This window comes from Drosophila gunungcola, unplaced genomic scaffold (genome assembly GCF_025200985.1).
Source record: "Drosophila gunungcola strain Sukarami unplaced genomic scaffold, Dgunungcola_SK_2 000126F, whole genome shotgun sequence".
Taxonomy (NCBI): domain Eukaryota; kingdom Metazoa; phylum Arthropoda; class Insecta; order Diptera; family Drosophilidae; genus Drosophila; species Drosophila gunungcola.
The window spans coordinates 170524-193206 of NW_026453287.1; the positions used below are offsets into that span (position 1 = coordinate 170524).

General features: G+C 53.2%; 3 protein-coding genes across 3 annotated transcripts; 1 reads left to right on the forward strand and 2 right to left on the reverse strand.

Annotated features, from left to right (window-relative positions):
* The first annotated feature begins 274 nt into the window (after window positions 1-274).
* Window positions 275-4827, forward strand: LOC128265470 (probable ATP-dependent RNA helicase kurz). The gene is made up of 5 exons (XM_053001491.1): window positions 275-459; window positions 523-714; window positions 782-3810; window positions 4240-4442; window positions 4507-4827. Exons 1-5 carry the CDS (start codon window positions 385-387, stop codon window positions 4596-4598), a joined length of 3591 nt encoding a protein of 1196 aa, XP_052857451.1. The 5' UTR covers window positions 275-384; the 3' UTR covers window positions 4599-4827.
* A 1062-nt stretch (window positions 4828-5889) lies between these two features.
* Window positions 5890-18977, reverse strand: LOC128265468 (protein pecanex). Its single transcript, XM_053001490.1, is given in 11 exon segments — window positions 5890-7380; window positions 8358-9308; window positions 9310-10854; window positions 10921-11267; window positions 11332-11731; window positions 11798-11958; window positions 12266-13666; window positions 13729-16839; window positions 16908-17858; window positions 17921-18230; window positions 18317-18977. Coding segments are annotated over 11 exon segments (10443 nt in total). The 5' UTR covers window positions 18470-18977; the 3' UTR covers window positions 5890-6267.
* Window positions 18978-19859: 882 nt separating this feature from the next.
* On the reverse strand, window positions 19860-21242 carry LOC128265465 (histidine-rich glycoprotein). The gene is made up of 3 exons (XM_053001486.1): window positions 21151-21242; window positions 21001-21068; window positions 19860-20519 (listed from the first exon to the last, which is right to left on the reverse strand). The coding sequence occupies exons 1-3, from the start codon at window positions 21166-21168 to the stop codon at window positions 20126-20128; spliced, it is 480 nt and encodes a 159-aa protein (XP_052857446.1). The 5' UTR covers window positions 21169-21242; the 3' UTR covers window positions 19860-20125.
* Between the last annotated feature and the right edge of the window lie 1441 nt (window positions 21243-22683).

Here is a 22683-nt window from a genome sequence, read left to right on the forward strand (position 1 = left end):
GAGATCGAATAGAAACATCGATAGTTGTCAATAACTCTTAAGGCATCGATTGCCCAACTATCGATAGCTGTAGTTGGCAACAAAGCTGCAGTTCATAAAAGTTTATTTGTACAACTATCTGTATGTTCCTGATTTTATACACTTAATATTCCTTGTAAGACAACATTTTAAATTACTAAGTAAACTAATCGATAGTTTCTATCGTGATATAGCTAGGAAATTATAATCAGCATTCGATTTTTAAACCTGTTTCCACTTGACAACCCGATAAGCCCGTCGATATGTTTGTTATCGCCTGCTGCACGTGTGATGTGATGTTTACTGTTTTCAAAAAGACTCAATATTATTACTTATACTAATAATAATATTGTTAATTAAGTAAACATGGGCAAGAAAGTGCACAATGCCAAGGCGCGGCAGAATCCGCAAACCATAGTGGACAATTCGGCCGTGAAGAAGGTAAACCCAGAACCAGCCATGTCACAAACCAATGCTCACCCAGTTTAACCCAATCCCCTACAGATCCAGATCGATGTGGAAGCAGTGGCCGGCGGCAGCCAGGCGGGATACGATGAGGCCAACGCCCTGGTGCTGCCCTCCGGGAAGCGGGCCACCAAGATCAAGGTGGACAAGGTGCAGCACGTGAAGATCCTCACCAAGAAGCAGCGCAAGCACCTGCAGGCGATTGTGGACAAAAAGAAGAAGAAGGAGGGCGTAGGTTGACTCAGGGATTTTCAGGACTGGAGTTATTTCTTAAATTTAATCTTCTTTGTCTTTATAGCGCGCCCAGCTCTTGGGCGACCTGGCCTCCGTGCAAATCCCGGAGACGGAGCTGCAGCAGTACACCTCCATCAGTCAGGTGCAAACGGTGGGCCTGAAGCGTCTGCCCACGCTGGATGAGTATCTGGCCAAGAAGAAGGAACGGCAAGCGCAGGCACTGGCAGAGAAGAGCTCGGGATCGGGCTCTGGCCACCGGGCGAATGTGAATGCCATCAAGGGCTCCAAGCGCAAGCTGCTCGTCGAGGAGGAGGAAGAGCTGGAGGCCAAGCGCAGGAATCCGAATGTGGTGAGCTTGGAGCAGGACGATGACTCTTCTGACGACGACGAAGACGATGCGCAACCCACTCCAGCTGCCTTACCAACACCAGTTGCCGTTGCTCCACCAAAAATCAAGGTGAAAACGCCGCCCACGAAAGAAAAGTCAAAACCAGAGCCTGCTCCTCCCGCCTGCATCGTCCACCAGACCGTTTATGTGCCCGTGCATCGTTCCACGGAGGTGCAGGAGGCCCGCCTGCGGCTGCCCATCCTGGCCGAGGAACAGCAGGTAATGGAGACCATCAACGAGAATCCCATTGTGATCGTGGCCGGCGAGACGGGCTCCGGAAAAACCACCCAGCTGCCGCAGTTCCTGTACGAGGCGGGCTACGCGCAGCACAAGATGATCGGGGTGACGGAGCCACGGCGAGTGGCCGCCATTGCCATGTCCAAGCGCGTGGCACACGAGATGAATCTGCCCGAGAGCGAAGTGTCCTACCTCATCCGCTTCGAGGGAAACGTAACGCCGGCCACGCGCATCAAGTTCATGACCGATGGCGTGCTGCTCAAGGAGATCGAAACGGACTTCCTGCTCAGCAAGTACTCGGTGATCATTCTGGACGAGGCGCACGAGCGCAGCGTCTACACGGACATCCTGGTGGGCCTGCTATCGCGCATCGTGCCCCTGCGCCACAAACGTGGCCAGCCGCTCAAGCTGATCATCATGTCCGCCACATTGCGTGTCACCGATTTCACGGAGAACACGCGCCTCTTCAAGATTCCGCCGCCGTTGCTGAAGGTGGAGGCGCGCCAGTTCCCGGTGACTATTCACTTCCAGAAGCGCACGCCCGACGACTACGTGGCGGAGGCCTATCGCAAGACCCTGAAGATCCACAACCAGCTGCCCGAGGGCGGAATCCTGATTTTTGTCACGGGCCAGCAGGAGGTCAACCAGCTGGTGCGAAAGCTGCGACGCACCTTTCCATATCAGCCGGTTGCCAAGCAGGTGACGGAAAACGCTGAAGCCTTGGAGGAAACAAAGGATGGCGCTGATGCTGAGATTACTGAGACTGTGGAGGATCCCAAGGAGCTGGAATTCGACATGAAACGAACTATACGCAACATACGCAAGTCGAAGAAGAAGTTCCTGGCCCAGATAGCGCTGCCCAAAATCAACCTGGACGACTACAAGCTGCCGGGCGATGACACGGAGGCGGACATGCACGAGCAGCAGGATCTAGAGGAGCTAGAGGAGGGATTGGAGGACGAGGACGAGAACGAGGAGGAACTGGAACTTGACTCTGGAGAGTCCTCCGGCCAGAGGCAACCCCTTTGGGTGCTGCCCCTCTACTCGCTGCTCTCCTCGGACAAGCAGAACCGCATCTTCCAGCCCGTGCCCGAGGGCTGCCGGCTGTGCGTGGTCAGCACCAATGTGGCCGAGACCTCGCTCACCATTCCGCACATCAAGTACGTGGTGGACTGCGGCCGCCAGAAGACCCGTCTCTACGACAAGCTGACCGGTGTGAGCGCCTTCGTGGTGACGTACACGTCCAAGGCTTCGGCCGATCAGCGGGCGGGACGAGCGGGCCGCATTAGCGCCGGCCATTGCTACCGGCTCTACTCGAGCGCCGTCTATAACGACTGCTTCGAGGACTTCGCCCAGCCGGACATCCAGCGGAAGCCCGTGGAGGATTTGATGCTGCAGATGCGCTGCATGGGCATCGATCGCGTGGTGCACTTTCCCTTTCCCTCGCCGCCGGATCAGGTGCAGCTGCAGGCGGCCGAGCGGCGATTGACCGTGCTGGGTGCTTTGGAGGCCCAGGCTACCCCCTCCTCCAGCTCCGAGAAGACTCTGGACCTGCCGCCAGCTGTCACCCGTTTGGGCCAGGTCATCTCACGCTTTCCGGTGGCGCCGCGCTTTGGCAAAATGCTGGCCCTGTCCCACCAGCAGAACCTGCTGCCTTACACCGTCTGCCTGGTGGCCGCCCTCTCCGTCCAGGAGGTGCTCATCGAGACGGGCGTGCAGCGGGACGAGGATGTGGCGCCCGGCGCCAATCGCTACTACCGCAAGCGCCAGAGTTGGGCGGCCAGTGGCAACTACCAGCTGCTCGGGGATCCCATGGTCTTGCTGCGGGCCGTCGGGGCAGCCGAGTACGCCGGATCCCAGGGCCGGTTGCCAGAGTTCTGTGCCGCCAACGGACTGCGCCAGAAGGCGGTCAGCGAGGTGCGCAAACTGCGCGTCCAGCTGACCAACGAGATCAACCTGAACGTGAGCGATGTGGAGCTGGGCGTGGATCCCGAACTGAAGCCGCCCACGGATGGCCAGGCGCGGTTCCTGCGGCAGATTCTACTGGCCGGCATGGGCGACCGGGTGGCCAGGAAAGTGCCGCTGGCCGACATCGCCGACAAGGAGGAGCGACGCCGGCTGAAGTACGCCTACCACTGTGCCGACATGGAGGAGCCGGCCTTCCTGCACGCCTCGTCGGTGCTGCGCCAGAAGTCGCCCGACTGGGTGGTCTACCAGGAGGCGTACGAACTGCAGAACGGCGACTCCACCAAGATGTTCATCCGCGGCATCACCGCCATCGAGCCGGAGTGGCTGCTCCTGTATGTTCCCCTGCTCTGCAACATACGTGAGGTGCGCGAGGATCCTGCTCCCCGGTTTGACGACACCTCTGGCAAGATCTACTGCCATGTGGACGCCACGTTTGGAAAGTCCGGCTGGGAGCTGCCACTCGGCGAGGTGGAGATGCCGCTCAGCGAGAAGGCCTGCTGGTAAGTCGCTGGGATATTGCATTGGGTACTTAAGGGACTTAAGGGGTTACTATTTTTGGGCGATTTTGGATTATATTACATTCTCTAAAAGCTGAGACTGCAAACAATTATTATTCATGAGTTTATTTTTTTTTCAAAAAAAATTAATCACTTAACATCGACATACAAAAAGATGAGACAACGCTATATTGATCGTCTTTGGTCAAACTTACCATTCCCACAACCAAATTATTTATGTGTGTTTGCATCCTTAAAAATTTATTATTGTTGAGAAATTTAATAAAATAAAAAAAATTTGATTTTTTTGGAGCTTAAAAATACAATTCAAAATATAATGGCCCTTGAATAAGATACAAATACGGTAAAAAAACTGTAAAACTGTCCCATTTTTATGGTTTTTTAATGATTAAAACACTCTTTCTTTTGCAGTTACTTCGGCATGTTTCTGTTGGATGGCCAAGTGTGCCCCCGGCTAGCCGACTTCCGAGGCAAACTGAAGTCCACGCCCGCCTCCGTGATCAAGAGCTGGTCCAGCATGAACGAAAAGGTGCTGCGCTTTAAGCGAGCCCTTATCACCAAGCAGATCCACAGCCGCCAGGCGCTGCTCGACCAGTGGACTAGCGATCCCCACTGTAAGTACACCGGCGACTCCTCGTAATCTTATTTTTATAGCAAATCCACTTTCTATATCCGTAGTCCTTTTGGAGGAGTATCAGAATCTGCTCTATGACGTGGCCCTCAGCCAATTGACGCCCCTGTGGCCACCAGTTGACAAGAAGAAACTATAAGAGCTAGTTAAAGTGAGGGGGATCTGATCTTTTGTATAACAAGTTTCATTTATTATTTATTTAATTGATATATATTTATATAATTTTTTATGTATAATATAAATATGAAATTTGTTTTAAATGGAACTAAAAAAAATGGAGTGGAGTGAGGGGGAATAAAAATGTTTTTTGTTTGTTAACAGCTAAGTTTCGATTAAAGTTTAATACAATCCATATATATATGTACATAGAAATAATCAATATTCATTGTGTTTTGTATTTTGTATTTTTTAGTTTGTTTGTTTGTTTGTGGTTTGTTGTCTGTTGGTTTTCTCTCTTGGGTAATTAATCGTAAGTTAATCCTTCTGCTGTTAATGAGAAATTAGCATTCACACTGTGTTTGAATGAGAGATTTGGCTAATTGGGCATGTGGCTATATAGTATGGATATATGCCTTGGTTATATACGCATCGAACGAACGAACGAACGGAACGGAACGATCGGATTCGGATTGGCCGACAAACTGTAGCTTTGTTCGCTTAGCTTCGCTCTTCCCATCATATCATCATCTTTATATATGTTATGGTGTTATGGTTATGTACATGTAAATCGCTAGTTGGGATTGGGATTGGGATTAGGACTCCGTTTGCTGCAGCTCAGCTCCTCCTTCCCAGGCATTTGCATTTGGCTGGGACTCCTCGAATGTCATCTTCCATACGTCTACAAATGTGTGTGTAGAAAAAATCAGTCTAATATATTAAGGCAACGTGAGAGCTTTACATGTCGTCATTCCACTTTATCCTCGTCCTCAACCTCATCATCCTCTTAATCATCTAGGAATTGTGTGTAATATCTTAGTTTTGTAACTTGAATCCTGTCCGAAGTTCGCTTATCGCTTAGGCTAATTTTATGCGGGTTTTTGTATCTTTTTGTGTACTCTTTAACAATCAATTTTGGTATGTTTTGTGTCTGTGTGTTGTGTGTTGTGTGTGTGTGTGGGACTCTTTAACATTAACTTTAAACTAATTTCCGTTAAATATACATTTATAAATTCTTTAGGTTCGCTTAATATTTCTGTATTGGCTAGCAAGAGGAGAAAGAACAAAATAGGTAATGTTTGAGAAGCATTTGGTTTTCTGTTTCCGTTTCCGTAATATACAATTCGCAAGTTACAACAATTAGTTTAGATATATTTATCTTATGATCTCCTCCCGTCCAAAATCTTCCTCTGCTCTCGATTTGCGCTCTTTTTTTTCCTATATATTGAGTATGATCTATAACTTTTCATTAATACTAAAAATTGAATTCTTTGTTTGTTTTTGTTTTTTGTTGTTGTCTGAATTATTGTAGTTTTTGTCCTAAATCCTATGCATACACTAAACGCAGTCGTTTTATAAACTTTACTTTGATTTCTTGGAAGTGTTTCTCATTTGTTGTTTTTGTTGTTGCTGTTGGTTTTCTGGCCAGGATCTCGGTGTTCGGATATAAATGGGCCACACCACCCATGCAAGGAAGCCCTTTCATCTCTGCTCTTTGCTGATATGTATTACAAGGTTGTGGATGTCCATCATGTCCAATTGGGTGTGTGTGCCTTTGTCCGTGCCATTTTTTTTGTTGGTGTGTTTGGTGTGTTTGCTTGGCAAACAAATGCAAATCTATGTAAAGGCAGGTCCATAGTGATCGTGATCCCTTAGACCGTTGTCCCCGTCGTCTCGCTTTTGTCATTGCCATCGCCAGGTGGCTCCTCCTCCATGTCCTGCTCCTCCTTGGAGGCCAATGCGGGTGTCTCCTCGTCTGGATCGACCACCTTCTCCTGCTCCTCCTGTTCCTCTTCTTTGCTGAGGGTGGGTGAGCTTTCACTGGAAGTGGGCACGGGACTGGGCGGCGGTGTGGGCGGAGCTGGCTGCTCCTCGGGCTTGGAAACGGTTACCTCCTCCAGTGGAGCCTCTTCCTGATATGGCTTCGTTTCCACTTCCACTTCCATTTCCATTTCCTCCTCCATTTCCTTTTCTTCATTGGCAGTGACTGTGGCTGTTGGTGTGGCTGGGGTGGTGGCCTTCTGCTCCTCCTGCTGCTCCTGCTCTTCCTCTTCCGTCTCTCCAGGCGTCTCCTGTTGCTCCTGGTCCTGCTGCTCCTGCAGCTGTTGCTGCTGGACCGCATCGTCCAGCTTTCGGAGCAGTTCCGGCGATAACTCACCCATATCGTAGAAGCGCCGCTTGTTATTGTCCGATATTATCTCCTTCCACATGCTCATTAGCCGGGTGAAGTTGGGCAGATCGCCGGGATCACCATGCGACAAGGGTATGGACCGCGTGGAGGAGGTGTCCTCGTCCTCGGAGCTGCTGCTGCTCACAGCTCGGATCTTGGCCTTGTGCGATTTGGAGGCCTCGCTGGCACTGGCTGTCGCCGTGGAGGATCCACCACCTCCACCTCCGCCTCCACCTCCAATAATCGGAGTGAGCCCGGCCAGCTTCAGCTGCATGTTGTACTCGTGGAACTCGCGCTGGATGGAGCTGCGCCGCGAGTTGGCCATCTCCTCGGTGCTGCCCATGATCTGGTTGTACTCCCGCAGGCCCAGCTCCTCCACGGGCACGTAGTGGTCGCCGATCTCCACCAGGTACACATAGCGGTTGACATGCGATCGGAAACGTACGTCCTTGTGGTTGGGCGTCCAGCAGTGGACCACATGGCCCACCATGCCGGCGCTCGGCTCCCAATCCTTCCACGAAAGCCGCCCGCCATTGTTGCGCATCCGTTCGCTGGGCCACACAACGGCATCGATGATGTCCAGGCAGTCGTAGATCTGAAATTCGAAATGATTCATTCACGATTAATACTGAGATTTAGAAAATGCATTTATTTAGGGGGTCTTTATCGGTAAGCTTCAAAAAATGTTTTTGCCTTAATTTAAAAAAAACAAGAAAAAGAAAGCAAACTTCGGCAAGCCGAAGTTCATATACCCTTGCAGCTATTGCAAGAATTAAATACTTTTGAAAACATTAAAATTATGATTTACTTGCGTATATGTTGAAAAACATTGAAGCTATGATGATTTGCAGCTCAATTTTTATATAGTTATTTTATATATTTTTATTATTTCTATGGGAGCTTTGTGATATAGTCGTCCGATTTTGATAAAATTTAAACCGTTATTCTGAAATAATGACCCAATACTATATTTCTAAGAACTAAGAAGAAAATTAAAAAACAGCTAATTTATAATTTTTTTTATTAATTTTTCCGATTGTTCCTATGGGAGCTATATGATATAGTCGTCCGATTTTGATGAAATTAAAACCGTAATTCTGAAATAATTAACCATTAGGTCGAAGAACTAAAAAAATGAAAAACAGCAAAGTTATAATTTTTTAAATTAATTTTTCCGATTGTTCCTATGCGAGCTATATGCTATAGTCGTCCGATCCGGCTCGTTCCGACTTATATACTACCTGCAATAGAAAGACAACTTTTGGGAAAGTTTCATGCAGATAGCTTTAAAACTGAGAGACTAGTTAGCGTAGAAACAAACGGACAGACGGACATGGCTAGATCGTCTCTGCTAGTGATGCTGATCAAGAATATATATACTTTATAGGGTCGGAAATGTCTCCTTCACTGCGTTTCAAACATCTGACTGAAATTATAATACCCTCTGCAAGGGTATAAAAAAACTATTCACATATATTTAAATCTTTAAAAAAAAATTTTTTTTTAATCGTAAAAGCCACTTTTTTATGTGAGTCACTGATGAGGATCCCCCCTTAAGCTGTTTTTACTCACCCCAGTTTCATCCACTATGATGACCTTCTTGAAGATCTCAATGCGCGGCTTTCTGATGACGGTTGCAGTTCCACTAGTTCCAGCAGTTCCTGCTCCTCCGACTACTACTGCGGCGGGCTTTGCCTCCGCCGTTCCCGTTTCCATGGCGGCGAGGCAAATGGGTCCCTTGGTCTTGCGTGGATAGTCTCCTGGCGTGGTGATGATGTTGCCCAGGCCCATGCCCACGCCCATTCCAAGACCCAGGCTGCCCGACGAGGAGGAGAGCTTGGTGCTGCGCGGACTTGGCTCGTGCTCCACCTGGGTCTGCGGCGTGGCCAGATCCTTGCCAGACTCGGCGCCAATGGGCAGGGTGGCCCTTCGCTCGTGATCCCTGCCCCGACTGCCGCCGCCCATCTGCTGCTGCTGCTGGTGCAGCTGGCTGCGACTGCGCACGCCGCCACTGCCGGTGGCTCTGGATGCTCCTCCCACGCCGGATCCCAAAGTCTCCTGATCCCGCTCTCTGTTCAGCAGTCCGGCAATCAGAGTTGTGGAGGTGGGCTTCACGGGCATCACGGCCAGACCGCCGCGCACCACCGCCAAACTGTCGCTCACATAGCTGCCGCCCAGGTTGGCGGGCATGGCTCCGCCCGGAATGGCGCCTCCCGGGCGCACATTATAGTACTGGTTTACGGTGAGGGTGTTGTATAGCGGGGCGGAGATGAAGACGGGCGCCAGGTCTCCCGACTCGCCGCCCGTGCTGCTGGCTGTGCCAGGAGCGGCTCCTCCCAGGCCAGATCCTGCCGAGGCACCCACGCCCGTGGCCGTTGAGGCGGCTCCCACGACGCTGCCGCCGCTGCCGAAGTTGCAGGCGCCCAGAAGAACACCCGGGCCGGAACCAAGTCCCGCACCGGGATGCGGTTCCAGGGCCGAGCCCGAGCTGCAGCCCTGCCGACAGCGCTCCCGGATGCGGTTGCCACCAGCCCAGCACCGTGTGCCGGATGGTGTCCAGCGTGATGGCGCCGCCAATGACCTCGCACAGCTGGGCATTGGTGTCCGCATAGGAGGTTGTCAGCGGGGACACGTAGATGGGGTAGCCGATCGGCTGGTCGCAGCTGGAGTTGATGATGTTGCGCAGCGCCTGCTTGGCATTCTGGATGCTGCCGCGCTCCGGATTGCGGTTGCGCAGGTAGATCAGCTCCTGCTGCTGCCCCGCCCACAGGCCGCGGACGCACTCGCGGTTCAGCTTGATCACCCGGAAGCTGAGGCAGCGCTTCGTCAGCCGGATGATGCGGTACTCGTCCGAGCCGTCCTCCATCACGTGCCGCAGGGCCAACAGATTGGGCGCTCCGCGCAGCACGGCACTGCGCCACACAGGATCGGCCTCGTGCGAGATGACCAGTTCGCTGGAGCAGTTGTCGATGGCCTCGTACAGGGCGTGCGGGTCGAGGAACTCGTCCGGATTGGTGATGTGGTCCTGCTGCAGCTTGAGGGCCATCTTGACGGCCGGCGCGACCACCGAGTGCAGCAGCTCCATGTCCGCGAAGACCCATTCGTCGCGCGGCGAGGTGATCCGGAAGTCGCCCTTGAACAGGGCGTGCAGGCCGTGCAGGAAGAACTCCACGCCGGTCAGCGAACTGTGCGAGGCGGTGGCCAGCGATCGGCGAGCCAGCAGTCCGAGGGCCAGGCATAGGGAGACCAGCGGTGCATCCTTGCCCACGCTGCTGGCCAGCTTCAGCCGCAGTGCGGGCTTCTCCTGGCTCTCCTTTCGGCTGGCTGCAGCTCCGGCTCCTGCTCCTCCTGCAGCCGTGGAAGTGCTGCTCTTGGCTAGCTTCACGAACACGTTTTGATCCATGTAGGTCACATAGCCACCAAGGCCGGGTGCACTCTCCGACGTTTGCCGCGATATGTTGGCAAAGCTGTGTGAGCTGCTTAATTGCGGATCTCCGCCCACGGTGGTGCCTGTGCCTCCTCCTGGCCCCGCTGGTCCTCCTGTGACGACAGTGGCAACACCTCCTCCTCCTCCGCCGCCGCCACCGCCGATACTGTTGTTCTCCTGGGCCACACTCTTGGGCGGCCGGCGCAACTGCTGCTGCGACTGCGACTTGGACTGGCCCGAAGCAGGACCAGTGGATCCGCCGTGCGCCGACAGATTGGGCGTGCTCTTGGAGTCATTGTGGGCGGGCGTCACTGGAGCCACTGACGACGACGACTGCGGCGGCGGCGGCGCTGGAGCAGCAGCAGATGCCGCGGGAGCCGAAGCAGATGTGGTTGCCCCCATGGAGGCAGCATCCCTGCGCATGTCCACGCAGTAGTTGATCCACTTGAGGTACACATAGCAGAAACTGGAGCGCGTGATGCCCACCGCGCGGAAGTCGAAGTCCTCGTCCAGGTTGAAATTGAAAATGGGATCCAGGTCAACGAACTGGCGGCCCAGCGTGTGCTGCAGGGCATCCTGGATGGGCCCGGAGGCCAGCCACTGCTCCAGCTTGGGGTTCCTCACCACATAGTAGATGATGCTCTGCAAAAAGATAAGCGGGATTAGCTTGCGGATTGCCCGTACTAAAGCAACAAAAAAGCAAGGCACCTTAATGTAGTAGGTGATGAGCACCTTGCGGTACTCGAACACCTGCAGCGTGGCACTGGCCAGGTTGTCCGAAATGGAGTAGCCCTCGATGACGTACTGGGCGGCGACCACCTGCCAGGCCAGCCAGCGGGTGGAGAACATGGCGTTGGCGCTGAGCAGACGCGGCAGGTGGCCCGGGTCGCAGCAGCAGCAGCCGTCGTTGTCCTCCACGTCCTCGGTGATGGCCTCCACCTCGCGCTGCTGGCAGTAGGTGCCGCGGAACTCCAGGCCACGCATCTGGAACGTGCACAGCCCGTTGCCCAGCTCGATGATGTGCACCAGGCAGTTGAGATCGTCGGAGGCAAGCACTAAAAGAACATCGGTATTGGAGTACAACAACATAAGGAGCTGGATTTTGGATTTAGGACTTACCGAAACAGTCGCCCTGATTGACGTTTCCCCAGCGACCCATCAGCAGATCCCCGCACAACGAGTGCTGCAGGGAGCGAGTGAGGTGCTCGTAGAATATGCTGTTCAGGTTGTTGTCGTCCGCACCCAAGTCGCGTTCCAGCTGCGAGCTGAGCCGCGTGTTCGAGTGGTCGATGCGGCGCGTGTTGTAGTCCCGCTCCCAGAACTTGATCGGCCGTACGTAAGATGTGAGGAAGATGGCGCTGCCCAGGAAGGGATTGAGCGGCGTGGAGAGCAGGGCGGAGATGCCCGCCTGCAGGAACAGCATGGCCGAGTGGGGCACACTGAAGGGCTGGGCGAAGGCGTGGAAGGCAGAGCCCCACGTTATCTGCCACGGCGCAATGTAGGTCACAATGAACTGGAGCTGCAATTGGAATTCGGAGCTCCGGTTACCATCTAGATGGCGGGGATCCACTGGAGGAGCACTCACCTTCAGCAGGAAGTCGCAGCACTTGCGGAAGGCCAGCGACACGAAGAAGTAGTCAATGATGAAGGTCTCTGTGGCCATGGTGAAGTCGATGCGGAACAGCAAGACCGTAAAGATGATGATCAGGTACTGGTTGGTCGGATCCGAGTAGGCGTTCCTCACAACTGATCAATAGACAGAGAGAGAGAGGGGTAGATTGGAATAAGCGTGAAAGTGAGCAAGAGAGAAGACGTTTATAATAATGTAATGTTTTCAACTTATTTCATTGCCTATTCCAAAAAATAAGAAAAACTACTAATTTTTAGACCGCAGTCAATTATAACGCAAAACTAATCCATTTTAAAAATATGTTCACTCAAACTATTTTGAAAATGTTAAAAAAAAAAAGGTTTTCAAAAGAGGCGGTCAAACTATTTTCTTGTGTCCTGCAGTTGTTCACATAGTAACATTCTCAACCTATGGATGACTCACATTTTAGGGCGCAAATGGCCACAATGAGCGTGCCCCAGGGCAGCCCAAACTTGGCCACAATCAGCTGCGAGTCCGCCGTCAGCGAGGAGATGGCCAGCAGCGGGAAGAGCACATTCCGCTCCAGGACACTCAGGTAGATGTACAGCTTTTCGAACCACATGATCTTGGGGGCGTTGAGCACCTCGAACTGGCCGAATTCGCGCTGCCGGAGAAGCGGGCGGGCAAAGCAGAGCCAGGGCATGTGCTTCCTCATCTGGGGCACAATGTAGTGCAGCAGGAGACCGAGCACGCCGATGAACGAGTAGAGCACCACGTTGAGGTCCGGCTGCAGGGCGGTGAAAACGGTGCTGCAGTGCAGCCCCAGCACACTGACCGCCAGCAGGGTCATCACCACCAGGTCGTTCTTCAGCCGCGTGGTCACGGTGGCCTGCAGCTTTCGGGGCAGCGGATCGGGCAGATCGTTGGAGGCCCCGCTCCCGTTGGCATTTCCGTTGGCTCCACCACCACTACTGCTGTTGTCACTGGCCTCGGTGGTCCCAGTTCCAGTACCCGTTCCCTGCTGCTGCTTCTCATCGCCAGCTGGAGTTTCCCCATCCACATCCGGATCGGCCTCCAGGCAGGCAGGCGTGGCATCCGTGGTGGCCGTGCCCGCTCCCGCTGTCAACGTGGACATGTCCCCGGGATTGGTGGCCGATGAGCTGGATATCTTGTCGTCGTCGGCCTCCTCGGCTTTGGCCGCTTGGTCGTAGGCCTCCTCTGCCTCCTCGCTGGCCAGCAGGTCGCCACCAGGCTGGTCCTCCGCCGCCACCACCACGGCCCCCTCTCCCGCCGCCCCGATGGAGGTGCACGAGCTGGAGGCCGTGATGGCCCGCTTGCTGCTGCTGATGGTCTTGGCCAGGGTTTGCTGGCTGCTGCCCAGCGACGAGGCCTTCGACTTGCTGTGCTTCTGCTGCTGCTGCAGGGGCACATCTTGCGGCTCCGCTTCCAGTTGATCGTCGGCGGGCTGCTCCTCGTTGGCGGCCAGCTTCTCCAGCGAGCTCAGCTCGATCTGCTCCTGCTGCTCCGCCTTCGAATCCGGCGCCTGCCTACGCTGCTTGGGCGTGCTGGTGGCCAATCTGGTTACTGTGCCCGCTGCCGCCGTCGTCGCCACCTGCTGCACATGGCTGAGCTCCTCGTCCTCGTCGTCCCGATACGTGCTCACAATGCAGGTCTTGATCAGCCGCCACAGGTGGCTGAAGTCGCTGGCACAGCGCGACAGGTGGTAGCCCAAGGGCACCAGCATGGCGCAGAAGATGGAGAACAGGATGTACTGCGTGCCCCGCTGCTCGTCCAGCGCTCCGTAGAGCGGTCCGTAGAGCAGCATCACGGCCAGCACCGATCTCACCACGCACAAAAAAGAGCCTGCAAATGTAAGTGGTAAGGAATCAGAAACTAGAGGTCGAGATTGTGAGGGGCGGACGTACCCAACAGACTGCTGGCAGCATTGCCGCCAAAGACATGCATGTCGATCTGCTCCAGCAGGTACATAAGGAACGTGTTGATCTGCGGACACAGTCCCACCGAGAAGATGATGGGGAAGCACAGCAGCAGGATGTAGAGGGCATGGAGCAGCTGGGCCACCACGTCGGCGGGCGAGTAGCGCAGGCCAAAGAAGACGACCGGGTCCGGCGGCCTCTCCCCGTAGTCCGTGTCCAGGCGCTTGAGCAGCAGCAGCATGCCGCCGCCCAGGCAGAAGTATATGGCCCGCGAGTAGGCCACCGTCTTGTTGAATCCGTGCACCGGCGACGCCGCGTCCGGCTGGACACTCTTTACCAGCGAGTACTGCGCTCCGGCAATCACCGCGCAGAAGAGCAGGGCGCACAGGTCCTTGTAGTGGTCGTGCTGCAGGATGGCCGCTCCCAGGCAGGCCACCAGCGTGCACAGCAGGCTGGCCAGCAGGACGTGCAGCCAGTGGAGGTCGCGGTCGAACAGGGCCAGCAGCTCCAGCCGGTCCATGGCGATCTTGAACTCGTGCTCCTGGCCGCACCACTGGAACCGGTACTTGTAGAAGCTCTTGGGCACAACTGGCTTCTCCGCCGCCGACAGGTGACAGGCGGGCCGCCAGTAGTCGCAGTACGGCGCAAAGTGCCCGTCCACATTCAGCATGGGCTGGCTCATCTGGCTGATCTGACTGATCTGGCTGATCTGGTTGCTGGGGTGATTGGCCAGGCCCAGGGCGCTCAATACTCCTCCGCCGCCCCCGCTTGATGCACCACCTCCTCCTCCTCCGCCGATTCCCGAGGCCGAAACGGAGGCAGCTTCACTGGCATTGGCCGCCACCGCAGCGGCCGCATCGCTGAGCTGCTGCAGTGCGTCCAACTGGCTGCGCGCCACCTGGCGCTCGTTGCGGATCACATTGATCAGTCCCTGCACCGAAAAGGGAGCACTCGACGGATGCCGCGAGCCGGAGCTGCCGCGCATCAACATGCCCACCTGCTGTTGTGTCATCTGCTGGCTGGCCAGCGTGCTGCCCCGCACTCCAACTCCAACTCCGCCCGAGTTGGCCTCCGCCGCGGCGGCCAGCTGCTCGCACATCAGCTTGGCATCGAGGCGCAGCTTGTCGCGGGCCAGGGCCCGCTCGATGTTCGTCATGTGCTCCACACTGGAGCCGGCGGTGGGATGGGCACCCTGCAGCGCCTGTATGGCGTCCTGGTAGAACTGGAAGTGTGCGTTGGACATGTTCGGCGGCACGAGGCTGCTGCTAGCCGGGATGGGAGTGCCGTCCGACGAGATGCCCGTAATGGGTCGGCCGCGCTCGTCCACCGCCCCGCCGTGCATCAGCCAGAGCATCTTGTGGATGTCGGCCGTCAGGCTGTCGGTCAGGCTGATGCTGTGCGTCGAGTTCGAGGAGGAGGAGTTGCGCGAGGCCAGCTTGCCGGTCTGCGTCTGCTTGACCAGGGCGAACTCGTTGCCCAGCTCGGCGGCATCCGCCGGGGAGCCTCCTCTCCTTCGCCGCCTCAGTTCGTCTACCTCCCGGTACTTGACCACCTTCGGAATGGCGCCCAGACTCTTGGCCGCCATTTTCGAGGTGCAGGGCTGCTCCTCGTCCAGTTGGCACCTCGGCGCTTGCTGGTGCTGGTGCAGCCTCTGCTCGGACTCCATTCCGGACAGCAGCTGATCCTTGGAGCTGGCGCTCACCTGCTCACAGTCGCTGGACGGGCAGCCCGAGTCCGCCTCGCTGCGAATGGGCATGGGAGCGTTGGGGGCGACGGGGGCCGCACTGGACTGGTGGGACAGCTCCTGGCGCAGTTGCTGGTCCGCCTGGATCTCGCGCAGCGTCGCCTGCTGGCGATTGCGATCGCTGAGCAGCGGAGATCGCGAGCCCGTGTTGTTGTCCTCCGTCTCCTCGTCGTCGTCCTCATTACCGGCGCCTGCTGGCACGGCTCCTGAGGATGATCCCACACCCTCCACTGGTGCTCCTTTGTGGTGATGGTGATGTTGCAGCTGCAGCTGCGAGTGGAGATGGAGATCGTGGCTTTTGAGGACGTCGTCCAGCTGATTGTGCTCCTGCTGCATCTCGCTGAGGATGTGATCCAGGTTGTCGTCGAAGTCTTTGAACACATCCTCATCGGCGGCATCGTCGTCGGCCAGAAAACCGCCCACATCCGACTCGGCGCTGTAGTGCGTTTGGCTGCAACCCAGGGCCCTTGTCCTCCTCCGGATCGGCACATCGTCCACCTCGTCGTCATCGTCGGCGTTGCCCTGGCCAATGCCCAGGCAAATGTCCTCGTGGGCCGTCCTCTCGTCCGAGTGCTCCACTATGGGGTACACTGGCGGCTCAATCAGGGCCGTTGTGGAGCCGCAGGCACTGGAGCTGCCGAAGAACAGGCTGCTGCAGGTGCTGCCGCCCACAGGCGGTCCTCCTCCGCCTCCTCCTCCGGCGGTGGGATGATGATTGGCGTCGCCAAAGCCCTGCGTGGGATACAGATTGAGGTGCTGGTTCCGCACCAGACTTTTGCTGGGCGGGGGCAGGGGATTGCGCATCTGCTGCTGCCCCGAGATGGCCTCCACGCTGTTCGGATGCGGACTGAGATTGGACACCGAGGGCTGCGGGCAGAGTACTTCCAAGGCGGCGCTCTTGATGCGCCTCACTCCACCAGCTCCTCCCACTCCTCCACTTGGTGTCCCCGCCTCGCCGGTGGGGCCTCTGGATCCGCCTCCGCCTCCACTCACCAGAGAGTTCTTGTTGCCCTGACCCGAGGAGCCGTGTTTGTAGCTGGTGGCGTTGGAATGTCTGCGTCGCTTCATCCCGGCAGCAGAGCCGCCACCTCCTCCTGCTGCTGCTCCTCCTCCGCCACTGCCGCCTGCTCCCGATCCTCCCGCTGACGGCGGAGCGCCTCCTGCCAGCTGAAGGGCAGACATTGTGCTCGTGGGATCCTTGCGGATGATCGCTCCGCCCAGGTGATGATGCAGGTGGTGGTGGTGGTGGTGATGATGGTGATGCTGGGCGCGGAAAGTCGGCTGGTGGGGCTGCTCGATGCCCAAATCTGATTTGGTGTAGCTATCGTCCTCCAGGTACACATCCGGAAAGGGATCTGCGTGGGCAACAGAAAGATAATAATAATAACTCCAACTGGGAGTGGGTTTCCTCTGGTTAGCTCACCTAATATCCAGGACTGCAGTGCCCGGCTGCAGGCGTCGGCCACGCCGCCGCTGCCCGCGTTCCTGGCCAGGCCCAGTTCCATGTCTTCCACGTCGTTAGCGCCGCCACTGCCGCCGCCGATCACCGCCAGCGCCCCAATGCTGCTGGCCGCACTGTGATGCGGCAGCTGCAGGATGGGCTGGAAGAGACCGCCGCGACTCTGGTGCTTCTGCCGCTCGTCGTGCGTCTCCGAGCTTCTGTGGCGCTGCAGACGCGAGGAGCGTCCGGGGTTGGCCGCAGGATTCGAGGCGGAGGCAGGGGTGATGACCACGACGGCGGTGGAAGAGGAGGATGCATCTCCCCCCGACGACGGGGTACTGGCTATGAAGTGCTGGCGCGGATTAGCCTGGCTCTGGCGGGCCTTATTCGTCGGTTGGGAGTGCAGGAACGATGGCGCGGCCGTGGCTATCGTGTCCGACTGGTTGCGCATCAGCTTGTGCTCCACGCTGCAGCTGTTAGCAGCGGCTGCCGCCGTATCCAGGCTGCTCTGGCGCTCCAAACGTCGTCGCTGTCGGCGGCTAAAGACCTCGGAGCACTTGCGCGACAGATGTCCCGTGCGGACGTGCTGTACGGGCGCTGTTCCCGCTCCCGCGGTACACAGCGCACCCACTGCTCCGCCGGAGCGGCTATCGCCGCCGCTGCTGCCACCATCGGCGCTGCCCGCACTGCTCCCGGCCGCCTCCACAACCTCCGGATAGACGGTGAGGTACTTGTTGAACAAATCCGCCTGGGCGGCGGCGCTGGTGGAGGAGTTGCCGCCCGGCCCAGTGCTCCGGATGGACTTGCTGACGCTGGCCGAACCGGCCAGAGATTGCTGATCCTGCTGGCTGCCGCCGGACAGCATGGAGGGGGCGTAGAACATCAGCTCGATGGATTCGGAGCTGTTCTTGCGGTGCACATCGACTTTGAGATCTGCAGTGGCGGAATGGATTAGGGATTAGGGAGCAGGGATTAGGACAAGAAGGACAACTCACCAATGATGCTGTTCACATTGTCGATGGACATGATGCTGTTCTCCTCGCTGGCCTCGTTGATGGCCTGCTCCACGGAGATTCGTGAGCCGCCCGGCCGGATGACCTTCATCTCGATGCCGCCCTCGTCGTCGTGGCGCGGCTCCGTCTCCTTGGTAACCTTGAAGAACTGTCCCTTGAGGTTCACCTCGGACATGGTCTGGGCGCGATCGTACAGCCGGTGCAGCGCCAGATTGGCCAGCTTCACCATCAGAATGGTCAGGCTGGTTATCACGCAGTACAGGCACCATGTCAACCAAGTGCTCGGAAAGTACTAAAAGATCAGGTGGAGATTAGAAAGGCCCACCTATATGTATGATATACAGATCAGGAGCTAGCTGGTAGCTACTCACTACTCACCAGGTAGGCCACGAAGGGCGAGCAGAGCAGGTAGAGCCACAAGTAGAGGTGCACCACGTTGCAGAAAACACCTTGGTGCGGATCGTAGAAGTAGCCGCCGGTCAGCGAGGCCCACACGCCCTGGCGCAATATCTCCAAGGTCTGCGAACCCATGGTGGCCTATACTGCATCGCTCAGCCGCCGGATGGATGAGGATCCACGCTTCTGCTGCTCCAGCTTCCGGATTACTCACAGGAGGAGCTTGTGCCCTTCGTCTTCGTCGTCTCTTTGCTTCCGTTTTCGTATTCGTTTTTTTTGTTTATTTGCTGATTAAACCTGCCGTGCTGCTGGCGCTGGCAAGGGGGGCGGGGTTGTGTGGGCGGTACAGCGGGGGGCGTGGCGTGGTCGGCGGGCGGGGCCTAGGGGGGCGTGGGGGTTGGGGGGCGGACGAAGGGGCAGAGTCGCTGCTGCTGCTGCTGCTTTTTCTGCGGGGAAAGCTGTGGCCGTGGGACAGGAGGCACTGCTGCGGATCCGCTGCAAGGATACACTGCAACTCCGGACTGGACTCCGCCGTAGTTGGCTTTCCGGGGGCGTCTCAATGCTGCTGCGAACGGATAAATCGAATATTGCTCGCAATCCTGCCGTAATTTTTTTTCTTTTTCTATTGTTTAGAGCTGTCAAAGTTGTCGATAGTATCGATAATTGGGCAATGACCGTAGGGACTATCGATTAGCTCAAGACTATCGCAATGAAATGGTGAGACAAAGTTGTTTTTTTTGCTTTCCATTTTATGTCTCAAAAATCGACTATTTTGTACCAATAGTGCAAATTTTAATTATCTTCTTTGCTACAAAATGTATTTACAAAACTATCGATGGATACACTATCGTTGTGTTGTCAGCTCTGCTGAGCTATCGAAGTTGGAGGAAACTTTCTATACCTACCCAACAATAACTTCACTTCGTGTTAAAATAAGATTTTAAATTAAATAAAGCCTAGCCATTAATGTAAGCAATTACCATTATTTATTATCACTTTACATAGTTTAGTCAAAAACCGATACCTATCGGTATTTTGTCAGTTTTTAGGCGCTATTATTTAAATTCGTGTATCGTTTTAAACTTTAACGGCTAATCTATGCTTGTTTTTTATTCATGTATGACTATTTTTGATTGGTATTTTGGTTTTTTTGCGATTCTCCCGAAGAGTTACTCACATCACAATCAAATATTATGAGTCATTCATTATGATTCAACATATTTTTCCATGTTTATTCAACTATGACTTTACAAATGTAATTACGCTTGGTAAATAAATATAAAATGTTTTCAATTTAGAACATTTGTTAATGATACAATCTCATTTATTTTTCAGATTGATATATTTTGTAGTCGTTTTAATTACAAAGCACCTCTTTAATATTTTGATGGCATTTCAAAAGCTGGGGCGGCCAAGGAAGAGCAAAGAAGTTTGTTTTTTTGTGTGCATATATTAGTTATTAATTTTTTTACTTTAGAAGTAATAACAATTAAAAAAACTTTTTAGAGCCATGAATATTAGATTTTTATTAAAAATCCCAGTCCCCTATCTTATGTTGTATCATTAAATAATGGCAAAGATCAAAACCAAATATCCCTTCATATTTTCTTATAACTAAATTCGTCTTACTTCAAGTTAACTTTATTAATATTATTTAATCTACGATTAGGGCTAGAAAAAAAAAAAACAAAAAGGGTACATAAGTATCTAGGGAATCACAAAGAGTCGGGATAAGACGGGCGATCGGTCCACGATCGGATCAGTCTGCGCCCTATTTTGGGCGCTGCATAGTCAGCGCTCCTCGCTGCTGCTCCCATCGCCGCCGATGAAGTCGTCCCGCAATCCGCCCCTGTGCTCGTAGTTGTGGTGGTGGTGGATGTGCTCCTCCTCCTCTTCCTCTTCGAGCTCCGGGAGAGCAGGAGGCGCCACCGGAAGCGGGTGATGCTCGTGGTGGTCATGGTGATCGTGGTGATCGTGGTGGTCGTGCTTCTCGTGGTGGTGGATGTGCTCTTTGGTCTGGTGGATCTGGATGGGCCGGTGGTCCTCGTGGATCACCTTCTTCTCCTCCTTTAAAACGAGTGGCTTGTGGTGGTGGTGCACGTGTTTTACCACTGTATGGATGTGCTTCTCGATCTTCTTGTGGATAGGCACGTGGATCACAATTTTCTTCTTTTTCTGGTGGCTTCTATAAAAGACAGAAAATACAATTAGTTTGCTAATTGATTATGAAATAAATCGTTTTAATCAGATTCGATTTGATATTTTAAAATACTTTTTATAAATGAATTTTAATTTAAATAATTTCAAGCTTGTATAAAAAAAATTGTTGTGTGCAAGGGTTATTATCACAACTACTTTATCCTTTTACTCTTGTCAAATTAGATAGGAAATTTGCACAATAATATTTTTATGCTTTAAAAGGACGTTAAGTCAACTATGTTATTTTCCTATTAGACTAATAAAAATGATCACTTACTAACAATATATTTGCAAGCTATAATTGCTTTCCGAATATATATTCCTCCGATGAAAATATATGAAAACTTTAAAAATCGAGTGATTTGATTGCTAATCAAAATTTAATTTAAAAAAAAATTCCAGTAATTACGATTTGTCTTCTATCTAATTTTCAAATGCCTTTAGAGTAATCCCATGGTTATCCATACCCCGCTTCCGTTTCAGGCACGCAGACGAGGAGCAAAACCAGCGCCACCACAATCGAGAGCCTCATCAGCTGCAAAAAATAATCACGGATGTCGGATATAATGAAATCCTCGCGTATTCCTGGGCATATGTATCCCGAGACCCCCACTCACCAGACTGCGGTTATCCATATCGCTTGCCTGGATCTCTAAGGTGTTGAGGTGTAGAAGGCTCCGACGATGCGGCTGCTTTGATTGCTGTCCCACTGCAACCATTTTATTTATACAGGCCCACGGAATGCGGTGGAAAACCCCAATACAAATGCGAATATGAAACCCCGGCGCCAGTTGGCGGCGCTTCCGTGACGCAGTCCATCGGAGATATGGGCAGAGCCATGGGTCTTGAGTTTTGAGTCTTGGGTTTTGCTTTGCGCATGCGCACGCGCAGCTCAGTGGAAAACCTGCAATTTTCATTCATTTTGGATGGCAGCGATCATCGTGTCATGAATTGTGGGTGGTGTTTAACCAGGTGAGGACTAGACGGTGGGGGATCGTACTAAGGCCTAAATTAGGCTTAATTTGTAAAATCTACACGGCGAAAAATAAGTATATTTATCTTTATTAATTTCATTTTTTTAATTAGTTTTCATATCATTTCAATAAATCTACTTTTTTAATAGTATAAATTAAAAAGTGCAATATATAATTTTAATATAATTAGTATTAAAAAACCAAATTTGTCTACAAAATTACTAATGTTGGAATAAATAGTTAATTTGGGTTTGAATTAGAAGTCACGACTTAAAGCATTATATATTATTGTTTTTCAGTCGAATTTTTTGTCAGTTTTAGCCATCTTCTGGCTGCCCAATTAATCAGATAAATAGGATCCCCTGACTTTGGATTTTTCACTAATTTGCAGGGCATGGGAGCTTCGTTCCCATTGAGGGCTTAACCATTGTGTTTCTCTTTGTTTTTCCGTTTTGTCTTGGCTGTGTGTGAACTTCTTCTAATATTTTTGCTTTTTTTTTCAGCAGCTCACGCAGACGGAAGGCACGGAAAACTGCGCCCGAAACTGAGGCTCCAAAAGACCCAAACTCAGTCAACGGAAATAGCAGGAGTGCAGCGTGTGTTTAATACCCACATAGATATGTTGCATGGCCGCCCAGCCCCTGGATTTCATTTCCCCACCCGATTTCCCCCGCTTAGCTGGAGTACAAGTACATGGCACGTAACGCGAGAAATAGAGAAATACGTTACAAATAGATCGCATGCACATGGCGCATATTTTTATTATGCAATCGTACAGGCGATTTGCCAGATTTGCGGCTGTTATTTAATTGCGAATGGCCAAATTATTTGTTTTTCGTTTTCAAATGCGATCACTGTTAGAATGTGGAGGCCTATCGATATCGTTGGCAGTTATCGGTTGGAGCCCCAACGCAAAGAAGAAGCAGCGACGAAGAAGAGGGGAAGGAAAAGAGAGAAGGCGAAAAGAACAGAGAACTGCGATAATAGCGTCACCCCAGCACAGTGGTCCGAATCGTTCATCAAGCTCACTAAAAGTTAACCTTTCATAAAAGAGTATGTTTAAATATCAAGTGACTATTCAAGTCTTCCTCAGATATTTTGCTTTTTAAACGACGAAAATATGTTTTAATAAACTTACAATAGATGTCTAGTCTAAGCAACAATGGTAAGGAAGAA

Bases quoted from the DNA above. Each gene is read 5' to 3' on its own strand.
- LOC128265470 (XM_053001491.1), top strand. From the start codon at position 385: ATGGGCAAGAAAGTGCACAATGCCAAGGCGCGGCAGAATCCGCAAACC. The intron at 715-781 runs GTAGGTTGACTC...TTGTCTTTATAG, and splicing joins AAAAGAAGAAGAAGGAGGGC to CGCGCCCAGCTCTTGGGCGA. The intron at 4,443-4,506 runs GTAAGTACACCG...CTATATCCGTAG, and splicing joins GTGGACTAGCGATCCCCACT to TCCTTTTGGAGGAGTATCAG.
- LOC128265465 (XM_053001486.1), bottom strand. The intron at 20,520-21,000 runs GTATGGATAACC...TGTCTTTTATAG, and splicing joins GTGCCTGAAACGGAAGCGGG to AAGCCACCAGAAAAAGAAGA.